A 24,674-nucleotide genomic window follows, 5' to 3' on the forward strand; every position below is an offset into this window, starting at 1 on the left:
AATAAATACAATTAGGCAAATAAAAACAACCATTATACCTATGGTACATGTAGTTGATTGGAGTAGCAAGAGAAATAAAAAGTCACTTTAGCTTTTTAAATGTACATTTCTAAGCAAAATAATGTAGAGTAGGGTAAGATAAGAACCCCTTTCAAGTGATTATTGTTATCTTTGTTAGGTTGGGTGGGTAGATTAAAGCTGCCTACACACGTCCAATAATTATCGTTGGAGACGAACGACCCATTGGCCAAAAATCGTTCTAAAAAAGTGACCAACTACGCCGACTAATGAGGATTGTCGTTGGAAATGAAAAACCGTCACGGATCTGATTGGCCGACAATTCTATCATGTGTACAGTCGTTCAGTGATCGTGCATGTTTCTGCAATACACTTTCTCCTTTACATGTCACTCCCTGCATCGTTCAACCGATTGTGTGTACACTATTGTTGGGTTAAATCTGAACGATTGTTCAAGTATAACTGTGCATAATCGTTGATCGGTCGTAATCGTTCATTTTCTAACGATTATTATTGGAAGTATGTACCTAAATTAACCCCCTCTATTTGTCTTAGTATACAGTTGAGAAATCCAGCATTTTGGAGTTGTCACTAGAATAAAATGTAAAGGTAAATTATTGAATGGAGACAATGACACTGTCTATTTTGGATGTACAATTCTGCAATCAGCAGCACTCAATATCCCCGCTAATTGCAAGGCTCTAGCTCTGACATGGCTGTGGTCATGTCAGAAGTCTAAAAATAGGTCACTGCTAACTCATGAAGAGCAACAGCTCTTCCCTACAGCAAGCTGTTTTGTTGTACCTGGAGTTTGTTCAGCAAATTTATTATTAGTATTATAACTGTGCTGTACATTTACAGACAAAGGCCGTGACACAGGAGGAGGAGAGGACCCTGCCCCAAAGGTCTTACAATCTAACAGATTTAATCCTAACATGTAATTCAGCTTTACATATACTTTGGGTTTTAACTGTTTATATAGAAAAGAGTTATGTGTTTTGGGGTAGTTTTAAAATATTTACTTACTGTTGGGGGAACATAGGCTTGTTTATTTTATTCCCAGCATCATCAGCCCTCTCCACAATCTATCAAGGACTTCAAGAGCCAAAAACAAACCAATTGGCCATGCTTAGTATGAAACAAAGTATAGAGATTTGATAGTATTCTTCTTTTTGTCTTACCATGACTACAGGTCAAACACTTGGTTATGTCCAACAATGTCCATTACCTACCTAACATTGTTACTATCTTGGTAAAAAAGTTAGCTAGATGCTCTTTCCATGTATTCCTTACGTGAAAGTAAATCTGGCGTGATGGTTCTGAACATCAAATGAGTTTTATGCAAGCCATATATCAATATCTGGTTAGGTATAGAGGGAAAAAAACGAGTTTTCCGTTTGCTTCTAAGCAAGAGAAAATAAGCGCTAAGCCAGAAGGCAAATTAAAGAATAAAATATATATACTAAACTAATAACATTTTGGAACTTGATGTACAGTGGTCAGCATCCTATGTGAAATTTGTAGGTTTCATTTCAACCCTGTCAAGGAAAATTTGTACTAAATGAATCAAGTAAAAGCTAAAATATCCTCCACAGCACCAACCCTATTTGTTCTCCTACTCTAGCTTTGGCTGAACTCTTGACCCTTTTGGTAAAAGCTAAAATATCCTCCACAGCACCAACCCTATTTGTTCTCCTACTCTAGCTTTGGCTGAACTCTTGACCCTTTTGGTAATCAGCGCTGTACTTCCACAGACAATAATCGTTTTAAAGGAGAAGTCAAAGCACCAGAATGAAGATAAAGTTAGCAGAGAATCCCCTGGTAACAACATTTAAACCTTCAGTTATTAAATTGGGAAGATTCTATAAAATTAACTTCTAAAATCAATACACATGATCCCGCTGGTCTGCTTCTTCTTAAAATAGGTGCCACCTAGATAGATAGATGCACCTTTCTGCATAAAACAATACCACACCTAGTTGCCCTACACTAACACCATAACAACATGATTATACCCCATCGGGCAAACTGATCCCAACCAAGACTCTATACTACTGAGCCACTGAATACCACCCACTTCATTGGCATTGCTACCTCCATGCACCGAAGGCAAGAAAAAAATAAAGAGCCTACAATAGGATGCCAATCTGTTTATCTTTGTTTTCATTTTAGTCCAATCTATTGCAACAACTCCCGCCACCTCTGCATTTGGGTTGCTTTAGCAAGTATACATGGTAGGATTATTATGCACCGTTCTTGTAGGAAGGCGAACATGGCTTTTGAACATCATGGACATTGTAATATACTTGTGTTTGGAGTCTAAATAATGAGTATTTCCTCTACTTACCCTCTCTTTAAAACTGTGTCCTTATTTCAATATAAATTTTGGAATATAACTGAAATCTGCTCAGCAAGGCAACTTTTTGTAATGTGATAAGTTGTGTACTGTGAAACTGGTGGAGCAGATAATATTGTTAAACCAAGATCTAATTAAAAGTTTTCTGAAGTCCCTAGAAGGTATTTATGGCCTAGTACACACAGATAGATTTAACTTTTGATAAAATGATCAGATTAAAGGGAAATAGACAGCTGACCTATTGTAATTGACCAATTCATGGGTTTACAATCAGACATGGATAGGTCAGACATGATGGTAAATAACAATAAAAGTACACAAGCCATGTGTATGAATCATTTAATCAAATCCAATCAGGATCACAATCACTTTACTCATATTTTAAGGGCAGAATATTGTAGTGCAATACTGCAGTGTTATAGGACTTCCAGCAGATCAATTGCCGAATGGAAAATCTATTCATCCATCGGTACAAAATTTGCACCAGGTTTTACAATAGCCATCAGTGTTTAACCAAGAATTTTTTTAAAGCTGGGTGGGAAGAAATTGTAGGTAGGTGGCAGCCCCTGTATTGTCACCAAACTCTTCAGTAACAATCCAAAAACAGCCGGGCATCACTAAAAAGTGTTGGGTGGTGCGTCTGGCTAAAAGAGGCTGGGGCGAACACAGGCCCTGCATTCCTTTAGGTAGGACTATTTGCCTGTTTTTTGTGATAAGTTGTCGAATATGACTGTCAAACTAAATTAGAAAAGAAGATTTTGATCTAGTTGTATTGTTAACTTCTATTTAAATGTTTAGAAAAAAAAAGGATGTGATAGATTTAGCAACACTTTTATATATTATAACACAGTTTTAGGGGTTTGTCAGACCTTTTTAAATAATAAAAATATTTTTGTAGTACAGAAGTTCTAGTTTAAAAACAGGCATCCATTTATGAAGCTGATCCTTCCCAGCATTTTGTATTTTGATTGTTTTTTATGGCATGGATGTAATTGGGTCATGAAAAAATCCCATTATTACTGACATAACAGATTCTATTTTTAGACACGAGCATTTCTGTGGATGAGTTAAAAAAATGTTTGAGGATATTGACAGAATTTTGTACAGTAATAGTATAAAATAGTATAAATTGTATACTCTTTTCAGCTTTATAATAATTGATGCAATTTTTTGTTGCAGTATATAGAAACATTTTCATTAACGCTCCTTCTTTCTTGTAAAAGCACATTGGATTATTCCTTACAATGCTCTATACCTTTTATCCCCTCGTTTGTGCAATTTTATGTTTCAGTTAAGAATAAATGCCCCAACTAGGGGGGGAAGAGGACCCTGTCCACAAGAGCTTACAATCTGAGCATAGCAGCAACCTTCCTCCTCCCTCACACCCTGAAAGTAAATAGTTTAGATGTAATCTGCATGTAAAGTTTCACAAGACATTATATAACACATGACTAGGCTCCTAATACATTTATGCATACAGGTAAATTAGTTAGATCAATAACTTGCCCCTTCTCTTCATCTCTTCCTGAAACTCATAATGTCAGAAAGTAAATGTTTATTGCTGTTGTCTCTCTGGTAAAATCATATTGTTGTAAAACAACTTATATAGTAGTAAACATAGACATAAAAGAGTTCAAAGCACTAAAGTTATTAATAAAATTGCCCCCACAACAGACGTGCAAATCTAAAAAAATATTCTCTTCAGTCCCCTACACTCATTGGTCAGACCATGGGCTATTTTAATACCTATACACACTGGGCAGAACATGGGACATCTCATCTGCACTCATTCAACAGAACATGGGGTATCTCATTCCCTACACTCTCTGGGAAGAACATGTGACCTCTCATTTTCTACATCCACTCGGCAGAACATGGGGTATTTCAATGCCTACACACTCTGCAATGAACATGTGATATCTCATCTTCTACACTCACTTGGCAGAACATGGGCCATTGCAATACCTACACTCTCTGGGAAGAACATGGGATATCTCATCTTTTACATTCACTGGGCAGAGCATGGGGTATCTAATTCTCTATACCCACTTGGCAGAATATGGGGTATTGCATGATTTACACTTTCTGAGCACAACATGGGATATCTCATCTTTTTCACAAGCTGGAAAGAACTTGGGATATCCAATCTTCTACACTCACTGAGCAAAATATGGGATGTCTAACCTCCTAACTTTTTAATGTGCAGCCTTTGGGCCATATTAAATAGGCCATCTTGAAAAAGGCAAATAGTCACCACTGTCAGGATAGCTAAGAGACCCTTCTCCAGTCCTTATAGAATTGCTCCCTTGCTAGCTAGGCCAACAATATTACTGCTCCAGTAAAGAGTTTGCAGTTTTTAGGGCCAGCAGAAGAGTAATTTCGCAGAGCCTAGTAAAAGACAAACAGGTATTGCAGTTATTGACTATATAATATAATATAATGGGATACAAGTAATTATAAACAATTTCATGTAATGCAAAGTTGGTATTTAAAGGGCACCAGCAATACATACAATGCACATAATAAACGACTTCCAAGCAACTACAGTAACTTCTAATGATACCAGCCATTCTAGGAACATACCAGAGGATTTTTTTTGCATCAAATTGTGTTCTGGACCAAAATATTTTAGACTTTTTTTAATATAAAATAGATGTTGTTTCCATTGAAATGTATCTTGTATTAATATAAATCAGCAAGTTGTTGAAGCCACAGATTTACAGAACTGAGAGCACAGCCAGCTTTGGAATGTCGCCTTTTCAATACTTTGAACAAGAGACAAGCCTTGAACAGACAGCAGCATTTGCCAAAGCACCAGTTTCTCTTCACCCGGAACAATGTCTCCTTTGTGTGGGCAGCACTAGACATCACTGGGTCCCTCTTCTGCAGACCTTGCTATACAGGATGCTAAGTGTCAGGAAGAAAGACTGTCATGCCCTGCAACAACTTCTCTATGTTAATAGGCGCTGCTCATTTTGTGACTGTGTTGTGCCAATATGTGGGAGATGCATGTTACTCTGAGGTTAAGAGACAGGGCCTGGGAGACATATGACTGCCTATTATAAAGTATGAAAGCCTCTTAAACTAGAGATAATATCAGGGCATCATGCAGTAAGAATGCATAATACATTGTACACATGCCACAATACAGTTATATTTCAGACTGAAGTAATCAGCTGCTGGAATCATTAAGAGCACTGAGCACAATGTTTTTTTAATGGTCAAACATGTTCATAAACTAATCATTATATAACATCTGCAACACTTTGTAACCACGAGCCCTCAGTCAGCCTGATGCAGTGGAAGAACTAGGCATAGACACAAACTATATAAGATATAGTACTGCACATTACCCAATACTACACATATGCATTAGTAACCTGGTACAACTGCACAGTATTTGGTCATATTTTGTAAATTAGTAATTACAATGGCTCCTCACTGGAGTATATAGTATATTCCAGGTCTGCTTTAATACATAGTAAAGAACAACAAAGGCTCAGTGAATATGACCAAATGTTGAGCGTTACTGCTGAGAAAATTATGTAACCACAGACACTGTCATATTATTCATTTAAAACCAAAAAAGTGTGGATTAAAGGTAAGAGATCCAGAAGACAGAATGACACAATTGGAAGTGTCTTATTTCTTATCATCAAAATGGTGCTCATGTGGCACAAGTGGTGGGAGAGGTAAGTTTTACTTCTTTAAAAAGACAACTTTAATCCAACAAATATAAAAACTATAACAACTATTCTACTTGTTTGTTTGTAGGATAACAATATTTATATATCCTACTAACCAGTCACAATTAGACATATCAAGAATCGCAACAATAATAGGCCAACGTATCAAATGGTGAGGCCTGATTGCTGCTTTCTGGGTATAGGCTACACTGGAAATTAGAAGTGTTTGTTTTAACCACCTTTTAGCCACTTATCACCACTATAATTGTGGTGATCAGTGGCTGCAAAGTCAATAGCTGCTTATCAACTCATAAACATATAGTTATGATATATATATATATATATATATATATATAACCAAGATTAGACCATTAGATTCAAGAGTCAACCTTAGAATAAAAGTAATGCTAAATATATATATATATATATATATATATATATATATATATATATATAGCATTACTTATATTCTAAGGTTGACTCTTGAATCTAAGGTTCCCTAAAATCTAACAATTGTTCTGCTGTGCTATTCAGCTCCAAAGTAACTAAACATCAAACATGGACCCCTGTAGTTGTGTACAATTCTTTTATCGGGGCTTTGTTATATGATACTGTTATGCAGACAGCTAACCATTAACCCCCAAGGTTTAGAATCCTTTTCAAAGTCAAGTAATTTATATAAAGTGGTGAAGATACACCTTTAAAAATTCCAAACATTTAGAATGAATGCAATAAAATAAAAAAAAAGACTAAATATTTTGATTCTTGCATTGATCCAACTTTGAATGATTTCAGGTTTACAGTTGTAGGTGCCAATTCTCACCACGACATTAAATTTCTCATTAATTACGAAATGTACAAGAAGCAGCTCATGGGTCACCAACTGTGACCTATCTGGCAGCACACGAAATAGAAACCTCTTCATTCTGCTTTTCATTTCCAGAATGGGATGCTTTTCATTAGTTTAAAAAATGCATCAGAGCAAAGATCAGAAGTTATGACCATTAGCGTTTTACCTTTATGTGTTAATGGTACTTTGCTGTGATATTTGGCCATTGAAGGTTACAGGTGATGCATCATATTACTGCCACAACAAGCACAAATCAAACCCAAGGTTAAGAAGCTGTCTTGCAAAGGTCTTTTATTAGCCATTTGAATGAGATTCAACTTTTCTTTAATTGGTTCATAGACAGACTTAGACTGGACAGTACAAAGTATTATAATAGAGGCACTCCATTAAGGTGTCTAATTTGAATAAATATGCAAAGGTCCTACAGGCCGTAACTGGTGTGGGGAATCTGTATATCATCATAAACACATAATAGGATAAAGCATAGGAGATGGATAAATGATGTATAGGTAGTTGTGTATATCAGAAGACAAACTGAAAAGAAGACATCAAATTATCAGTGTTAAAAATTCTTATTTTAAACTCTCTCCACTTACCTTGCATCCCTCACATGCACTGACTCCATAATGATATCCAGATGACTTGTCCTGACACACAAAACAGGGTTTGTAAACTCGAGGAGGAGGGGGAGGGGATGGAGGACTGGGGACCAGCTCCTCTGAACTGGTACTTTGTGTTTCAATGGCTGTAAAACATAAAAGAAAATAGAGAAACTTTCTTAAATATTGATGCAGCAAATTTAAAAAATGCAAGAATAAAGTAACAGATTTTAGATGATGTTTAGAAGAAAAGTACAAAGAAAGTGCATTCACATAAATGTATCAACCTGCAAAATGTTGCATTTATGAATGAATTTGTTGAGACTTGCAAAAGCTCCAACACTTCAAGGTAGTATTGGGGTTTGCCGCTATGCATTTCTATTGGTTTATCACTGTGATGGACAATATGGCCTGGACAATACGAATCTGCAGGTTAAAGGAAAAGGTGGGCAAACTTCAACATATACTTTAAGTGCATTTAAGAATAGCCTGGCATTTGGCTACATTAGTACATTTTCAGATTCAAGCAGTTGTATGCAGACAATTGTTTTTCCCTTACAATTCTCCTCAAAGGCAAAGAAAGAATTCTTTTGTTGCCCCCCACCCCCCATTACTGGCAAAGTTTACCTCCGAAAGCATACTCCCTAAAAGCTAATGAAAAGATGGAAGCAACCTACCACCATTATATATATATATTGGGGGGTGTTTTAAGGCTGTCCTAAATTGATTGATTGTTTGGGCAATTAAAAGCTGGCTGGACTTCTAGGGTTACAGGCAACAGTTACAGTCAAACTGATCATAGAACCAATAATGATCTCCAGGAATAACTGCCACTATGATACATCAGTATGGTAATGCAGCTAAAACTAAGGATTGCAAATAAAGTGCAGATGGAGTTAGGAAACTCCTCAGTATGCTTGTGATAGGTCTATAGCCCTTTTTCAAAATATTTTATACAGTTCAACCTTTTACTAAAGTTCCAGTATGTGTAATAAGCTCAGGCAAAAGGGTGGATACTTAAATCACTAAACAAACTGGCCTCACTTTTCATATGTTTAGACATAGGACCATTGTAAATAAGATAACAAATAAATAGTTAGGAATGTAGGGTAATGGCAATGATGGCATTTACAACCACATAGATAAAAGTAAACCTATCACAAACTGAGTATATGATAAAGAGATGCATATGGTTACCCTTACCCAAAACGTAGTGTCCAATCAATCAGCAGATCTAGAATTGTAGGCAGTTTAGAAGCTATTTCAGACTCACAGTGAGCCACAGTGTTCAAAGAACCATTTTATGCACATGGCTGGGGCAGATTACAGGACAGTTTCCAGAAGTGGCATTTTATTTTTGGCCGTGTGATTGTTATATGGAGATTTGCACAGCGGATGCAGCTGTAACCACGTATAAATCCGGTTACCCATGGGGCAGTTTGCCAGTCCTGACCACAAACTTACAGTGGCCAACTTTTTGGTTTCACACTGTGGATGTAAAAGAACCTAAGGTATGGATAAGGTCATATTGGTAGGTTATAGGTAGTCTATTGATGGTGGTAGTGGTGGTGGGGAGGCACGATATAGACACCCCACGCACCAAATTATCCAGGGGAGAACAAAATACCATTTTGTGACCTAAAATAATATTTATCCTATCTTAGAAACAGCTGACATTACTACAGTGTGTTATATCATCATGCTGAGATATCTTTAGTACATACAGAAAAGATTTCTTGAAGACTGCTTCAATCCAAAAGGATGGCTGCTTCCACAGTGGAGACGGGATATGTATTTTGAATTTACAGTAGTCTGTACTGGAGTTTTTACATCAAGACAAATTTGCTGCTGTAATTGTTGTGGTAAGTAATCAGGAAGGTAGCGGGGAAGAGGAAACAGCTCTCAACATGTTTTCAGTCTTGACTGGAAAGGAAACTATCCTATTCTGCTATATAAACTGCTTATTTACCCAATGCACTTTGTTGTATGACACTTATTTTCATTAACTGTTACAGAACAAGGACCGCATGAACAGACCAATATAAGACAGTGGTGACGTTAATGCTTGAAATAGTTAAAAAAGAGCTTAGTGGAAATCCGCATAATCCTTAGATCCAGCGTTGTTTCATAATGTTGTACTGTGGACTCTGAGCAAACACATAGGCGCAAAAATACCAACGCTATACTGCAGAATCAACAAAACAACTAGTCATCTGCAAGTACTGTATAACTACTCCCTATGCTACATACAAATACTGCTCTCTATTAGCTTACAATTTATTTTATCTAAAGAAAAATGTCTCAAAAGCTGTACAATAAAGTATAACAATCAAAGCAGTGGTTGGTTCAAATTTAAAGAATGATTATCAACCATACATTACATTAACATCTAAAACACATAAATAAATGTTAGTGCTAAATGTGCTAAATAAATCAATACAGCAGTTTTTTTATTTATTTTCTCTGTTCTATACAAGGTAAGAGATACATAAAGTATGCTTGAGTATTAAAAAGCATTTAAAAGGCGGATGTACTGATGTTGAGTATATTTATAAAGCAGAAAATATATTAACTAAATATTTGTAGAAGTGAATCAATCGCTGTAACTCAAAGATGAACTTCAATCTTGCCCGACTGTACGGACACTTTTCCTGTGCTGGAAATGGCAGAATATCGAAAGAAGCCAAGCTTATATTTTTTCTACAGGACATAAATCCTCTAGTCCGGAGGTGTCAAACTCTGGCCCGCGGGCCAAATCTCTTTTTTTGTCCCCCCAAAGAATTCCAAAAATGAACTACATCTGGCCCGCACGCCTGCGTTAACACCTGAAATCATCATTTTCAATACATGCAATACATAGACATTATTCATGTACACCTATCATGTGACACAAAGCCTAGGCAATGATCACATGGTGCCTGACTACCAGGGGCATTGTGTTTGTTTCAATCCATTAGAGACTGCATGGTATAATATTTAGTGTCAGATAAACTTGTGATGTGAGAGGATGAACAACACACAGCCTGCATAGATAGATAGAAATTATTCTTTTCAACAAGTGTGTGTAGAGGGGTTTGTTTTTGTTAGTTATGGATGAAGTAGTAAACTTCGTCAATTTTTTCAATAAATTTCAAGTTTGGCCCCCGACTTGGTCTAAGTTTTTAATTTCGGCCCTCTGTGTATTTGAGTTTGACACCCCTGGTTTAGTCCTTTCTTCCTCAGCCTTGCTGCCTCCAACCTGTCCTGACATTCACTGCATTTCAGTTCTTCAAATCAAAGAGAGTTATTATCACATGCAAATGCATCCCGCCTAGGAATGTCCACTGCTCCAAACCAGCACGCACCAATCAAAGTAATTTATTACTATTCTGAGTGATTCTAAGTCAAGAGAGTAGTTTGCCCTAAATACCACCCAACCCTGTTTCAAATTACAAAAAAATTACTGGATATATTTTTCCTTACATCTCCCAACAATTCCCCTGTTCAACATTGTGTAGTACTGGAAGAGAAAAAGGAAAAGGTAGGTAACAAGATGAGAGAAGGACTGATGTGTAAAGTGGGCAACATATTCAGCCCAATCACATAACTCTTACTTTGTACTGAAAACTTGTGCTTGTGTGGCTGGATCTTTTTTTACATAGTACAGCTATTGGCAAAGCTACATGAGGTGGCACAATCATATGGAAATAAGCATTGCCATCTTAAGGGCTTGAATGGTACCCTGTCCTATCAAAATTATAATTAAATGTTAACATACATGTACACAACTCAGGATAGAAAAAAACTGAATTATGAAAATGCCCGCCGGTAAAAGCATTGGAGCATTTACCTTGTTCCACAAAAGGTGATAATAGGTGAAGTCGCAGACTGGAGAAATGTTGAATCCAGAAAACATGGGCGACCAGTACACTTTAATAAAAATCACTTGTCGTTCTGGCACAAGCCATGGGGAACGTACTGAAAGATTTTTGTGTGGTGTTATATTAAAATAAATAAATGAATTATTTTGGATTGAATTCAGCCATGTGTACTATGTCAGTATATTCCTTCTCACATCAAGTCCAACAGAACAGCCTCCTAATGCAGCCCAAGGGAGCATTGCAATGTGACATTCAATACAAAGCGCTCAGCATTTTGTAGCTTAAGCACAAGTAGACTTAAAAAACATGACAATCATAGAACAGAATTATCATGCTACCGGTTTTATACATAGCTTGAAACATCTTTCCCAAGTCAAAGTCCAATACCTGAATATTATGGAAGTAAATTTGGTGCTTCTAATAATAAGTAGGCTTCATTTAAATATATACTTTATTATAAATAACTGAGAAGAAACAGATAAGAACATTGGGCCTGTTTTATCAAACTTTTCCAAGACTGGAGAGGATACAGTTTCATGAGTAAAGCTGGGTGACCCAGCAAACCTGGAATGGATCTATTCAAATTCATTTGCTATTTGCTAGCAAATGTTTGGAATCCTGGACAATATCCATTCTAGGTTTGCAGATCACCCGGCTTTACTGATGAAAGTGTATCCTCTCCATCCTTGGAGAGCTTTATTAAATCAGGCCTATGAACTACTTATTGCAATATTCATATTGACTAATGCTTTGCATACACAGTGAATGACCATCTAACGATGAGTGATATGACCTAATTTATTAAAACTCTCCAAGGTTGCAAAAGATACACTTTCATCAGTGAAGCTGGGTGGTCCAGCAAAACTGGAACAGGTCTGGTCTAGAATTGAAAGCATTTGCTAATAAATAGCAAATGACTTTTAGTAAATCCATTCCAGGTTTTCTGGATCACTTAGCGCTTTAGTGATGAAAGTGCATCTTCTCCAGCCTTGGAGAGCTTTCATAAATCAGGCCCATAGTGTTCAGTAGAGTTAGGTAAGTGAAATGTTGTTAGATGGACAATCAATTCACCAGTCATGTAAACTTGATCAGCTGAACTGATCATCTGATGACATATGACACACACAAACAATACACTGAAATCATGTAACATCTGTTTTTTTCTGAAATTTGTACAATCTGAATTGTATAGTCCAGTATATTTTGTTGTACAACATTCTCAAATTCAATACTCATGGAAGCTTTATACGAACTAACATTTTCTACCAGATTATAGTGGCCAAAGTCTAGTGCAGATCTTCATTAGCAGTCTTTCAGGCATTATAAACAAGCCAACAGTTGGACAATTGTGGATTTCCTAGGATGTCATTAGAACAATATATAGTGTATATGGGTATCATACCAGATGCTGCCAGAATGCCAATTGTATAACATATGCATGTTCTTTGGTAATTTCCTGTTGGGATTACCAAGGCAATCCCCAGATTAGATAAAAAAATGTCCTTATTTACCATCCTGATTACCCTTAGAAAAGGCACAACAAATCTTATTGTTAACGCTTCTGAAGTTCATTCTAGTCCTGATATAGTTAATATAACCACTGGCTGAACCTCAACATACTGCAAGTATTAAATAAATGTTAAATGGCAGACGTTCTGTGACCTTGCAGGGTTTTAGGGCCTGTTTGCACTCTTGCCTTGCTAATGCAATATACTTGATGAGATCACTAGCAATTTCACTGTTTACATCCCACAAGATGCATTTCTCAAAGCATTTTGATAGATATGCATCTGTCATTAAGATGAATGGAAGGGCACATAAATGCACAATGCATACACTGTGCAGGCATTTAAATACAAGAAATACATTCTCTCTGGGAATTACTTAAGAAATATTTAAGAACAAAAAAATTACATGGAAAATTTTCATGCATAAAACATTTGGTTTAAAACTAGACCTAATGTGAGCTTGTATTGAGAACAATGTTTGTTACCACTGATGATCTTTTAGGATCAATGTTTTTTTCCTTGATCAAATGGATTCACTACCTGTCACTGACCTGAAACAAATATTTAGTATGTAGATCAAAAAGGGGGTTTAGTGATGAGAAGTTACAAAGTTATATAGTCAGATTGAAAAAAGACATTAACCCATGAAGTTCTACCACTAGGGAAATATATCCCAGATAAAACCCTATAAGACATAGTTGATCCAGAGGAAGGCAAAAAAAACCTTGTTCAATTTGCTCCAACAGGGGGAAAAAATGCCTTCCTAATTTCATGAGGAAATTGGATCAACAGTCTCTTTTATTTTGCTTTAAATCCTTATTACCCAGTTATATTATGTACTTGTAGAAAGCATCCAGCTTTTTCTTAAAGCAATCTATAGTAGTTGCTGAAACTACTTCCTGAGAGAGACGATTCTACATTTTCACAGACCTTACAGTGAAGAATCCCTTCCTTATCCGGAGCTTAAATTTCTTTTCCTCCAGATGCAAAGAGTGCCCTTTTGTCCTTTGTCATGACCTTAAAGTGAATAATTGGGAAGAGAATTCTCTATATGGAACATTTATATATTTATACAGGGTGATCACCCCTTAAACATCTCTTCTGAAGGGAGAATAGATTCAGTTCAGCTAATCTCTCCTCATAGCTGAGCTCCTCCATTCCTTTCATTAATTTAGTTGGAATTGGGAATATTTAGAATAAAGATGAGTTGTTCAATTCTCATCACTAAACCCCCTTTTTGTATTGACATGTATAGGATTGGCTTTCCATATTATAATATACCGCTGAACATAGGTATTTCCTAGTATGTAGATCATCTTAATATAGCTTTCCATTTAGAAAGAGCCAAATCCAGTGGAAGCAATTATGTATTAATTAAGTGATCTTCCGATCACCCTGTAGCACAAAATATTTGCGTAAGGGTCTTAAAACATGTACAGTCATACCAAATAGTTGCTTGTTTTTTTCTATAAATATATTAAATTGTAATTTAAGACAAATTTTGAGAATCCAAAAATTATATAATATAGATAATCCTTCACATATTTACTACAGTTCTAACAATCATAACATGTGGACATGGCTCACTAGGATAATGTAAACTTTATGACCCCTAGTAGTAATCAATATACAAAGCAAACAGAGAATACTCAACAACTGATCATGATGTTGTTGCCCTGACTTTGAATGTCAAAATGTATTAGGGTAGAATTGTCTTTTAGGCAGTTGACAAGATAAATTCTTGGCTACAAATGATAGATCAATACTACCTTATGAATCACCAAATTATTATCAACCATGAACTTGTATATACATAGAGGACCACATCCCCAAATAACTAATATAGATTTATGCAAAACAGCAGGACTTTAAAGGTGCTTCCACGGCAACTGTTCATTCCAATGCAAAACTCTATTTACATGCTAAAACATAGATTAGTAAGTACCGTAAAAACAATGAAACAGTCGGGGACAACCTTCAAGGCAGAACAGAATGTTTTTCATCCCGTCACATAGAAATCTGACCATAAATATACATCAGGATTTACACAATTTCCATATTTTAAAATTAGCTCCTGAAGATCAATTGTTCAACAATATTTTGTACTCTAAACGCATTTTAAGGACTAAAGCTACGTACACACTTCCAATTATTATCGTTGGTAAACGAACGACGAACGATCCTGCACGATATCTGCGAACGATCGTATAGCACCGATCCTGTACATACAGATAACGACACGATCGTTCGCAGATATTGTACACACGATAGATGCGATCGTTTGAACGATACAGGAAGTGACGTGCACCACAGGAAGTGAGCGAACGTTCGTTCACCGCGCATGCTCAGACCATGGACGATCAATGAACGACCGTACACACGATAGATGGTCAACGATCGTCGTCCAATCCGATCCGCTGGTCCGGTCGTTCATTTCCAACGACTATCCTCGTCCGTCGGCGTCGTTGGTTACTTTTTTTACAAACGATTTTTGCCCAATCGATCGTTCGTTGTTCGTTCGTCGTTCATTTCCAACGATAAAAATTGGAAGTGTGTACGCAGCTTAAGTCCTCTTCATCAGGAGAAGGATGTAATCATGTCAATTGGGTAGGAAGACCATAGACATCCAGAAGAAACTGAGCAGAATTGAATCATGATGTTCCCCACATAAGGCAGCAGGAAAGGGAAGCTCTTACCAAAATGCTCCCTAGCATGTCCCAGACACCAAGCATGAATCAGACAATAATACAAAAAAATAATAGTAATTTTGCAACGTGGTGCTGAGCTGAATCTAAAAAGAAGTGATTGGGCTAAATGAATGACCATTTATAAGCTTACTGTCAAACTGATCACCATTGTAGGCATAGTTAGCATTTTTCCTATAAATTTTTTTCTTGGCCCTTGGTGGCTTTTTGTATTTTGATTACACAGCACAGCACAGTGTAAATCCTGACTCTATTCACATCGCGTGGGGATCAAAGGGCCTGGTTAATCAAAGCTCTCCAAAAATGATAGACAGACTATCATGGAGGAACCTGGGTAATCCAGCAAACCTAGAACGGATTTCCTAAAAATCATTTGCTATTATTTTGCAATTTTTTTCAATCTTGGAGCAGATCTATTCCAGGTCATTCAATATGTGCAAGTAGAGGAGTTACATCATTAGTGGCCACCCAATGGGCAAAGAGGATCACAATGGACCTAGATGAGTCAGCAGCAAAGATGACAGTTTCAGGGGGGATGCAACAATGACAGGACCCTCACCATGAACATCACTGCAGGGTGTTAAAAAAAGTAAGTGTGTGTATGATGTATGATGTTCAAGTATGATGTGCATGACTCTTAATTAATAAGAAAGATCACCCACACCAACACATGTTTAGTTCTGCTTTAAAGACAACTTAAAGCATAAAAAAGTTTCTACATACACAACACTCATGTCTTGATCCTCACGTCATTGTTACCTACATTTTCCTGTAAGGGCTTGATTGTTTTCATTCATTTCTGTGTAAAGGCCATCTACCTTTGATGAAAAATAGATACCTTTTCATAGGAATGAATAGAGAGAAGGCTCCAGTTATACAGTTTATAGGAGAGTGCACAGTAGAAGTTTTGAAGAATTGTGATGGGGGGTTGACCACAATGAGCATTAGAAGTAGGACTGTATTAAAAGGATATCACATGAGTATAACTTTTACATGATTTAGTAATGATTTTTTTGCCATGTACTAATATAAAAATATATACTTTTTGAATAAATCATTAGGGTAAAATTAAATCCAACCCATGTCCACAAAATAGTATCACAAACCTGCTAGAATGCACTTTATTGAAGCATCAAAGGGGTAGTCTGCTGTCAGTTTCATTGCAAATCACTCACTATGACCTGTTGTAGCTGCCTGAATACTAGGACAATTTAAGTACTGTTAACAATAGTTAACAATGAAGCACTTGTGTGCTTTATGTGGTTTAGAATTCTCCTAAATGGCTACATCTGTAACAATGTTTTCATGTACTTCTCACCAATATGTTTGCATGCATGCAGTATATGCTCAGTATAAAAACCTCAAGTTGCCATTTACCAGCAGTATTCCACAAGTGCATATTCCATGGATAAAAACAGCAAAAGATTTGAAACACACTACATGCACTCAACACAAGCAATTGTCTCTATGTAGTGTATAAATACAGAAAACGTATGCAATATGTCCCCAAAGGATTAAAATTCTCCAGTACTCAATAAAATAATATACAAAATCCAGCTTAAAAAATCATGCATTACTCCACTCCTCTACTATAAAGCAAACTAATAAAATGATGGCAACCTTCTGGAATTTACTCAAAAACTATCAAATCATTCTATACTTGGAGCCAGAATTGTAATGTACTACTATTTAAATTTCCTTGTCTTCACTTTCACTTTTTTCCTACAATCATCCTGGCATAATGAACTACATGATAAAGTGCTTGGTATGTGAGTTAATTACATTCATCACATTTCCTTAACCCCTGTATAACCTCGCATGATGAGCTCAAAATGAAAAACAGATACAAGATGCCGTAAGCTTGGCAACATCCCAGAACACTATATGATTTCAACAAGTATGTGATTTGAATGGAAGCTGCCTTGAGATACTAGTAACGCAGTGGGGTGTGGTTTGGGTATATATCAAAGTCAGTCAGTTCTGGAAAATAACAAGACCCAGCACAAGGCTATGCCTGCAGTTATTCTTCATGCTGCCTGATAGCACTATGCAGTGCATGATGTATTTACTCTTACATATCTCTAGTCTCATCTACTTGAAAAGCTTGACACTGGCTCAGAAAATTGGACTTTAGGAGACAAATAAAGACAGATCACAGAGGGGACTGATAGATCACTTTTAGTTATATATGGTTTCCAACATCACCCGCTGCTCTTGTAACTCACACTCTCTTATTACCTGCAGGCATAAACTGCACACAATCTGAGAGCTCTTTTGAGTTGCTGAAAGCACATTGTATGTGCTGAAGTAAAGACATTCTTCCACAGAAAACATGTCGACGCGTTCCACTCCCTTGGTGAAATGAGTAGAGTCCAATATCACTCCCTGTCTTTTGTGTGTCAACAAATTCCTCCCTAGCTCCTGTGCTGTATCTGTATCACCCTTCTTAACACTCTTCTATAAGCAAGAAAAAATCTTAGCGATGTCATTTTGTCAAGATACTAAACGGGAGCGCTAAGTGAGAAGAAGCGAGAATTAATGACCAAAATAAAGAAGAAAAGGGTTCCTTTATGACATCCTTTCCAATTGATAAGCATGGCTTATTTAATTCAAAAAGCAGAAACCCCCTAAGACTTTACCACAATCCTCAAACAAAGGCCCTCTTGACAATTCCCAACATGTCTGGAATTTTTCTTGTGAGGTTAAATAAAGGAGAGCTCCTTCTTGCCATTGCCAGAAGGGTTAATAAGGTGCGGCACGCTCGGAGTCAGACTGCTTTCAGGATTGTAAGACCATGCTGGGACATAGAAGCATTCTTGTTTAATTCCTGATTAGAAGCAGCAGGCATTTTCAAATATCTGCTTTCTTTTTCAACAGCCCTACAGAATGAAATATTTACTGTATTTCAATATATGGTCAGGACAGCTGACACTTAAAGCAAGGGGAGTTGTAAAGCAAAAGGCATTTCCTGCATGGCCTCAGGGGGATTACGAGCAATGAGCTCAGAATCCCTGGTGGGAAGGAGCAATTTGAGCTAATTAGGGTGAATAGCAGAGTTGCCTTTGGTCAATACATTCTCTTAGTCCTCATTTTTGTTGGCACCAAAAAAAGAGTCGGTGTGGACTTTCTATTCTTTTAGTGTGTGCGTACACATCTAGAGTGCATGGCCTGCAGCTCACAGGCATTAGGCAGAAAGTCAAAGGAAACGCCAAAGTTCAACTAGAGTACAAGTAATTAGAAACAGATTCTCTCCAGCTTAAATGTGGAGCATTGTGTGAGTTATTTATATGACACCAACTTGGAGAGGAAAAGTATATATATACATTTAAAGTCTATTGGAAAAATAAGTTTGCCTTCTGTCTAGTGAAACGCCTATTTGAAGGAAAGTTATGTACATAAGAAAATCTGCTATTCTTAGACTGTTCCTAGAAGACAGGTTTATAAAGCTCAAGAGTAAAATATAACAGAATGTTTGGACTCGGCAACATGTCTGCAAATGTGAAGAGTTATTTGGAAAAGTGAAGTCATGATTTGGTCTGTGAAAAAGGTATGTGATTTGCAGTTGGCTGGAGGGGGAAGGTGTTACATGGAGAATTGCCAGCCTTGACTTCGGAGTAACCTAGCCATGACCCTAGGAGAGAGTACATGACCCGGTCACGCTGGAGGTTGACCAGGAAGTGTTGCTGGGCTATGAATCCCTGGTGTTCTCACCAAATACAAGCAACAGGTGCAGATTATAAGAAAGTTACTGAGAGAACAAAGGAACTGAGTAGGTAGAATCTCTGATTCTGCTTAATTCAACATTTTTTGACATCACTAGCAATTATGCAAAATGTTACATGCATCACTTAATACACAACATAAAATATAAAAAAATGTAAGGTGCCCTAAAATATTAGAGATTGGTCAGTCAATCCTTCCAATTATGTTTATAATTTAAAGTACTTCAATGACTCCAGCTGACATCCCCCCATGCATCGAGCTTACAGTTTCTGTGCATATATAAAAGTTATCTAGATGCAAACTTACATAATTGTAAAAATGTATTTAGTAAAATAACATCATTCAGTGACTGGGTTGTGAATATATTCCAATGCTTGTAGGCTGCCTTGATGAATATTATACTGTGTTATGACTAATTGTATTTTTTTAATAACTAGCAATATAGCTTGTTCCAAGGGTTGTATGGTCTAACATACAGTTAATAATTACAGATGTAATGAAGACTACTAAAGTAGTAATACTTGAAATAGTTAATTCCCACTCTTAAGAAAGCATAATGTTATGGTTATGTTGACCTGGGTCAACATGAAAAAACTTTCACTATTTCCTATTTCAACAAAAAAAACACCCCTATTTTAGGGTAGCCATGTAAATATTTTACCTTTAGCCAATTGTACATCTAGAACCACTGGTTTATAGGACAGATACAGCCACTGATTAAATTTAACATGATTTTGACCGTTTTGGGTACATTGAAGTTTTAAGATAGCAGTTGGATATTATAAACGTAAGTGTACCTTTACTGCCAATTAAACATTCTGTTGGAACAACCTGGCATAACCAAATGTTTAGCCAATCTGTAGCTTTACAGAGGGCATGGCAGAAACATCTGCATATAAATATTCTACGAGTTGATTTGGGCCGTACTGCCATTTACACTGGATGACAAGTGGCACATTAGCACATCTGAAGAACTTGAAGAAGAACAAAAGGAATGTATCAACAAGCAACATCTTCTGAGAGTACCATCTCCAGGGCTTATGCTGAAAAACCAAATCAAACTAATGAAGAAACACTTTATTTTCATTGCCTGACAGATCTATGTCTTCCAAAGTATGTGCGTGGGCTAATACAGAGGGTTTTCATATCGTACTTTGCTAAAGAAAGGTATTTCCGTTAAAGCAGAAGCAGGGAAAAATAAATCACATTCAGATTACAGGTAGTCACAGTCCTTCATACTGAATTCTCTTTGGACATCAAAGGCTGAGTTTACAACTTTTCTTAGGCTGCATATCATTTCCCATATGGCACAAAAATCCTTCTTTATGCTATGTATCAATTGATTGTCTAAATGACAATTTTCTCCTCCCCATATTTCATCTACAGTTACTAGGAATACAAGGACATACTTGGATATTTTACATGCTTTTAAAAAAACATACAATACATTACAGATGGAAAAAAAACTCATGAGGAAAAAGGGACTGTATTGGGGTGAAATAAGAGAATGAGTAGAGGAAACTTTGAACATATGTCAAATAGGGGCATTGGTAGAGATGTGACCAAATATATAAAAGAAACCCAACAGAAGTTTTGGCACGTACTCCACACTTTGCAATTTTTTTTAACTGGCTGACCTCAATTTGTGGTTGCCCTTCAGTTTTTGTATACCACTGTCTTGGAGAAAACTCACTGATGCCTATCTATCTATCTATCTATCTATCTATATTTATATATATATATCTATATATATATATATATATATATATATANNTATATATATATATATATATATATATATATATATATATAGATAGCACTCCTATAAGTCCAGGGCGTCTTACTGACGAATCTCCAAGAGCTGTGTCCTTGACAAAGTGGGCTCACAAGAAGTAGGTTGAACAACCGTGGAAGAGGATGGACAATAAATTCCAGAGCAGTAGGTCTTTGATGGAAACACTGTGAAGGGGGTGTGGGGAAATAATTATAATAATAATATAATAATAATAATATATATAATAACATAATAATAATTATAAACTGAAGTTGGTATTTGTTGTGTGTTGTGCTCCAATATAAAAAAAGCAAACACTATTCCCAAAGAAGCCTCTCATAAGAGACCATTTCTGGTTTCTTCTACTAAAAAAAAATAGTTTTATGTCATATTAATGCTTTGGCTTTAATATGTTCAATGGCTTTAAAATTTGAAAGGCTATTGAAGAACTTTCTCAGCTACCTAATATGACCTCCCTTTCTGAAAATGATAGTTACTTGGCTTTTATATATTGGCTTCAATACTTTTTCAGACACATATGCAAATAAGTCATTCAAACTTTACTTGCTGCATTTGTCCTTGGTCAGACACCGCCAAGCATTCTTGGAATTATGAAATTGTATACATATTTCTCTTTTTGTTTTTGTTTCCAAGGATGAAATGTAAAGTATGTTACAACCCACATTTTTTATTTACTTATATTTTTGTCAATTTTATTACATTTTTTTGCAACTTATAGGGAAGAAGTGTAAATCCAGCCATTTGTATAAAACTAAATGTACCATGTCGAGCCAGCCAAACAAGTAGACATCAGCCTGTCAGACAACTGCCAAGGCCAATAGGTGGATACTTCCTCCTATGGAAGCTGTATTCATGTCCAATTTCAAAAGCGTTATGTCACTAGTCTAGAAATGCTAGTTTACCTGGAATCAGCAGTTATTGCACCAAACAATGAATTTCCAGACATTGATTTAATGTTTCGGAGTCAGTTTGCTGCTTTTGGTCTTCAGCCTACTGTACGTGCGCATTGTTAGTTAACCATGGACAGGAGAAATACTTTTTCCTCTTATAACTATGGACAGATTTGTCTTGTCCTGTGCTGTCTGAGACTGGGAGTGTATTGTGATATTCATAGTTGTGTTGTGGACAAGTTGCATTCCTTATATTAGGAAATGTAATAATGTAATGTAATATTAATAAAAAAAAAAAAAAAATACTACAAGGCAAATTCACAACCCAAAAATTCATTATCAAATATTGCTACCGTTTTGTAGGCGTGCAGAGCAGCAAGGTGCATGTAAAAAGCTTTGTCATATTAGAGAAAAAGTCAAACAGGTCTGTCCTGAACGATCTAGTGCTTTGCCTTAAATGTGCACAGATAAAATGAATTAATTTCTAGGCTGCCAGGTAGACACTAAATGTTACATGAGCCAATTAATTTCAAGCCAGCTGCACGGTATGATACTAATTGATCTATGGATAGCTTTGAAAATAATGTCCATTTACATGAACAATTAGTGTGGCTGGAGCATGGTTCAATAACACTTTGATAACCCTTTATAATCCACAGCAAACCCCTATTCATCTGTGCCAAACCTGAAACAATATTTGTATTTTGGATTACACTAGTCTATTTTAGAGTTGACCATTTGGCAAGAGTGAGAAATCCCTAGAAAGCGATTCCCCATTACTGAAACAGCAAAAACCATCTACAGAAGATGATTAATCATTTTACACTGTGGGAGGAAATCATCTGAATGTTGTGGGCTATTATATAACTTTTTTTAAACCACAAAGCATCTATGTTCCACTATTTTCAACCATCCTGAAATAAGTATAAGTCTTCTACTTCTTACATCCCCTTCCCACAAGTGAATTCTAATACAAACACCTCCAAGGATCATGTGTACTCTTTCATACAATAGGAGACATCTTTAAACAGTGAGGTCAACAACATAATATATTCAACCTGCTTTCAACATCACCACCACTGCCATTCACTATGAACTCTAATTACCATTTTAAAAAGTAACAAAATCTAATGCAAATTATTTATTTGGAGTACAGTTTAAAAATACAGTTTAAAAACCTAATGCTTGGTTTAACTCAAGGTAACATAAATGTTGCCGTTCTTCAAAACCTAAATGGAAGAATAATAATCATGGATAAGTCAGGGTTGGAGAATGGCTATGCATGTACAGTTGACTTTGATCCAACTGTACTTGGTTTAATTGGGTGCAAATGTTTATGGGTACTCTATCACGGAAATCACGGAAAACATTATTAACTGATCATCACTTTAAGCTTATACAACTACCAACATTATATGCTCAATTCACAAAGTTTTAACACAAGAATGAGGATCTTTATTTTCAGCAACATCATTGGTATTTTCACGTACAGGTTCAATGGCTGTGTCCACCTTTAGTTGGGTGAATTTGCCTATCAATCAGTGCCTGTTGCAGATACATTGACCACCATGGAATAAGAACAATACACATCCCTGGATTCTATGTCTGCATTTTCAGTCTGTAATCATATTTAGGAACGTCAGGACAAGGGTAGACAATAACAGGGGTTTCTTATGAATACCCTTAGCCTACAGCGGCACTTAATAAAATACTCATGATTGTGATAAATGATTGCAAGGAAACTGATGTCATTTAGTAAATGAAAATGGACAGCTGGACAGCAATTAAATAGGGTAAGTGTACAGATTGTTGGGTCATTAATGTAGTTAAAAGCAATCTGAAGATATTTCTATAATGTTAATCATCTAATACATCAACAGGCACTGATGATAACTATTCAACCACAGAAGAAACACATCACTGTTTGCTGAAATAATAATAATTGGGCAGGATATTTCCCATTTATTCCTCAATGTTTTCCACTCTAAATAAAACATAGGACATTCACTTTTGTTCATACATTATTCATCAATCAGCAGGTTAAACAAAAACAATGTGATGGTCTGATTGTTTTCTAACATCAGTTTATACCTATGATTATATTTAAATATCTATCAAAGTCTGAAACGCTGGAAAAAAGATTTTACACATGGAGCAACTGCACAACATTAGTATGTAATATGTCCGGGCATAGTGCCATTCGCTATTTACTTTTATCTTATTCCATAAACTTTTCAAAACGAGGCAAAATATCAAATTCCAATTTAAATGGTCAGTAAACACCCCAGGATGTGAAAGAGTTGAATGTTATTCTCCAGTGTTCTGAATGTGAGTGGGAAATGAAAAATCAATGCAATGAAACGTGATTCTAGTGAAACACAACAATGGACCACTTTGCCAAGATTGCTGGGTTAAGGCACAAGTACAGATGTTTCTCTCTTAATGTAATCACAAAGCTCGATTTCTATCCTTAGTAAAGTGCACCTTTCTAGGTACACATATGCAATAACTGTCTTACGAACGGCTAACGATTATGCACGATTATTTGGAACGATCGTATCGTGATGAATTCTTTACAAGTTGTAATGATACATTTGTTCAAATATAATCCACCAATAATGTACACATGCTAGATACGATCATTTGAACGATGCAGGAAGTGATATGCAAAGGAGAAAGTGTAC

General features: G+C 36.2%; 1 protein-coding gene across 3 annotated transcripts in view; it reads right to left on the reverse strand.

Moving 5' to 3' along the window:
• RARB (retinoic acid receptor beta) overlaps positions 1-24,674 on the reverse strand; it is a 400,124-nt gene that overhangs the window by 92,571 nt on the left and 282,879 nt on the right. For all 3 annotated transcript variants that reach the window (XM_072412402.1, XM_072412403.1, XM_072412404.1), the window contains one exon: positions 7,507-7,655. In XM_072412402.1, the coding sequence (XP_072268503.1) occupies positions 7,507-7,655 (149 nt within the window). Of the gene's footprint in view, positions 1-7,506; positions 7,656-24,674 lie in introns of those variants that run through there.

This window comes from Pyxicephalus adspersus, chromosome 5, assembly GCF_032062135.1.
Source record: "Pyxicephalus adspersus chromosome 5, UCB_Pads_2.0, whole genome shotgun sequence".
NCBI classification, from domain to species: domain Eukaryota; kingdom Metazoa; phylum Chordata; class Amphibia; order Anura; family Pyxicephalidae; genus Pyxicephalus; species Pyxicephalus adspersus.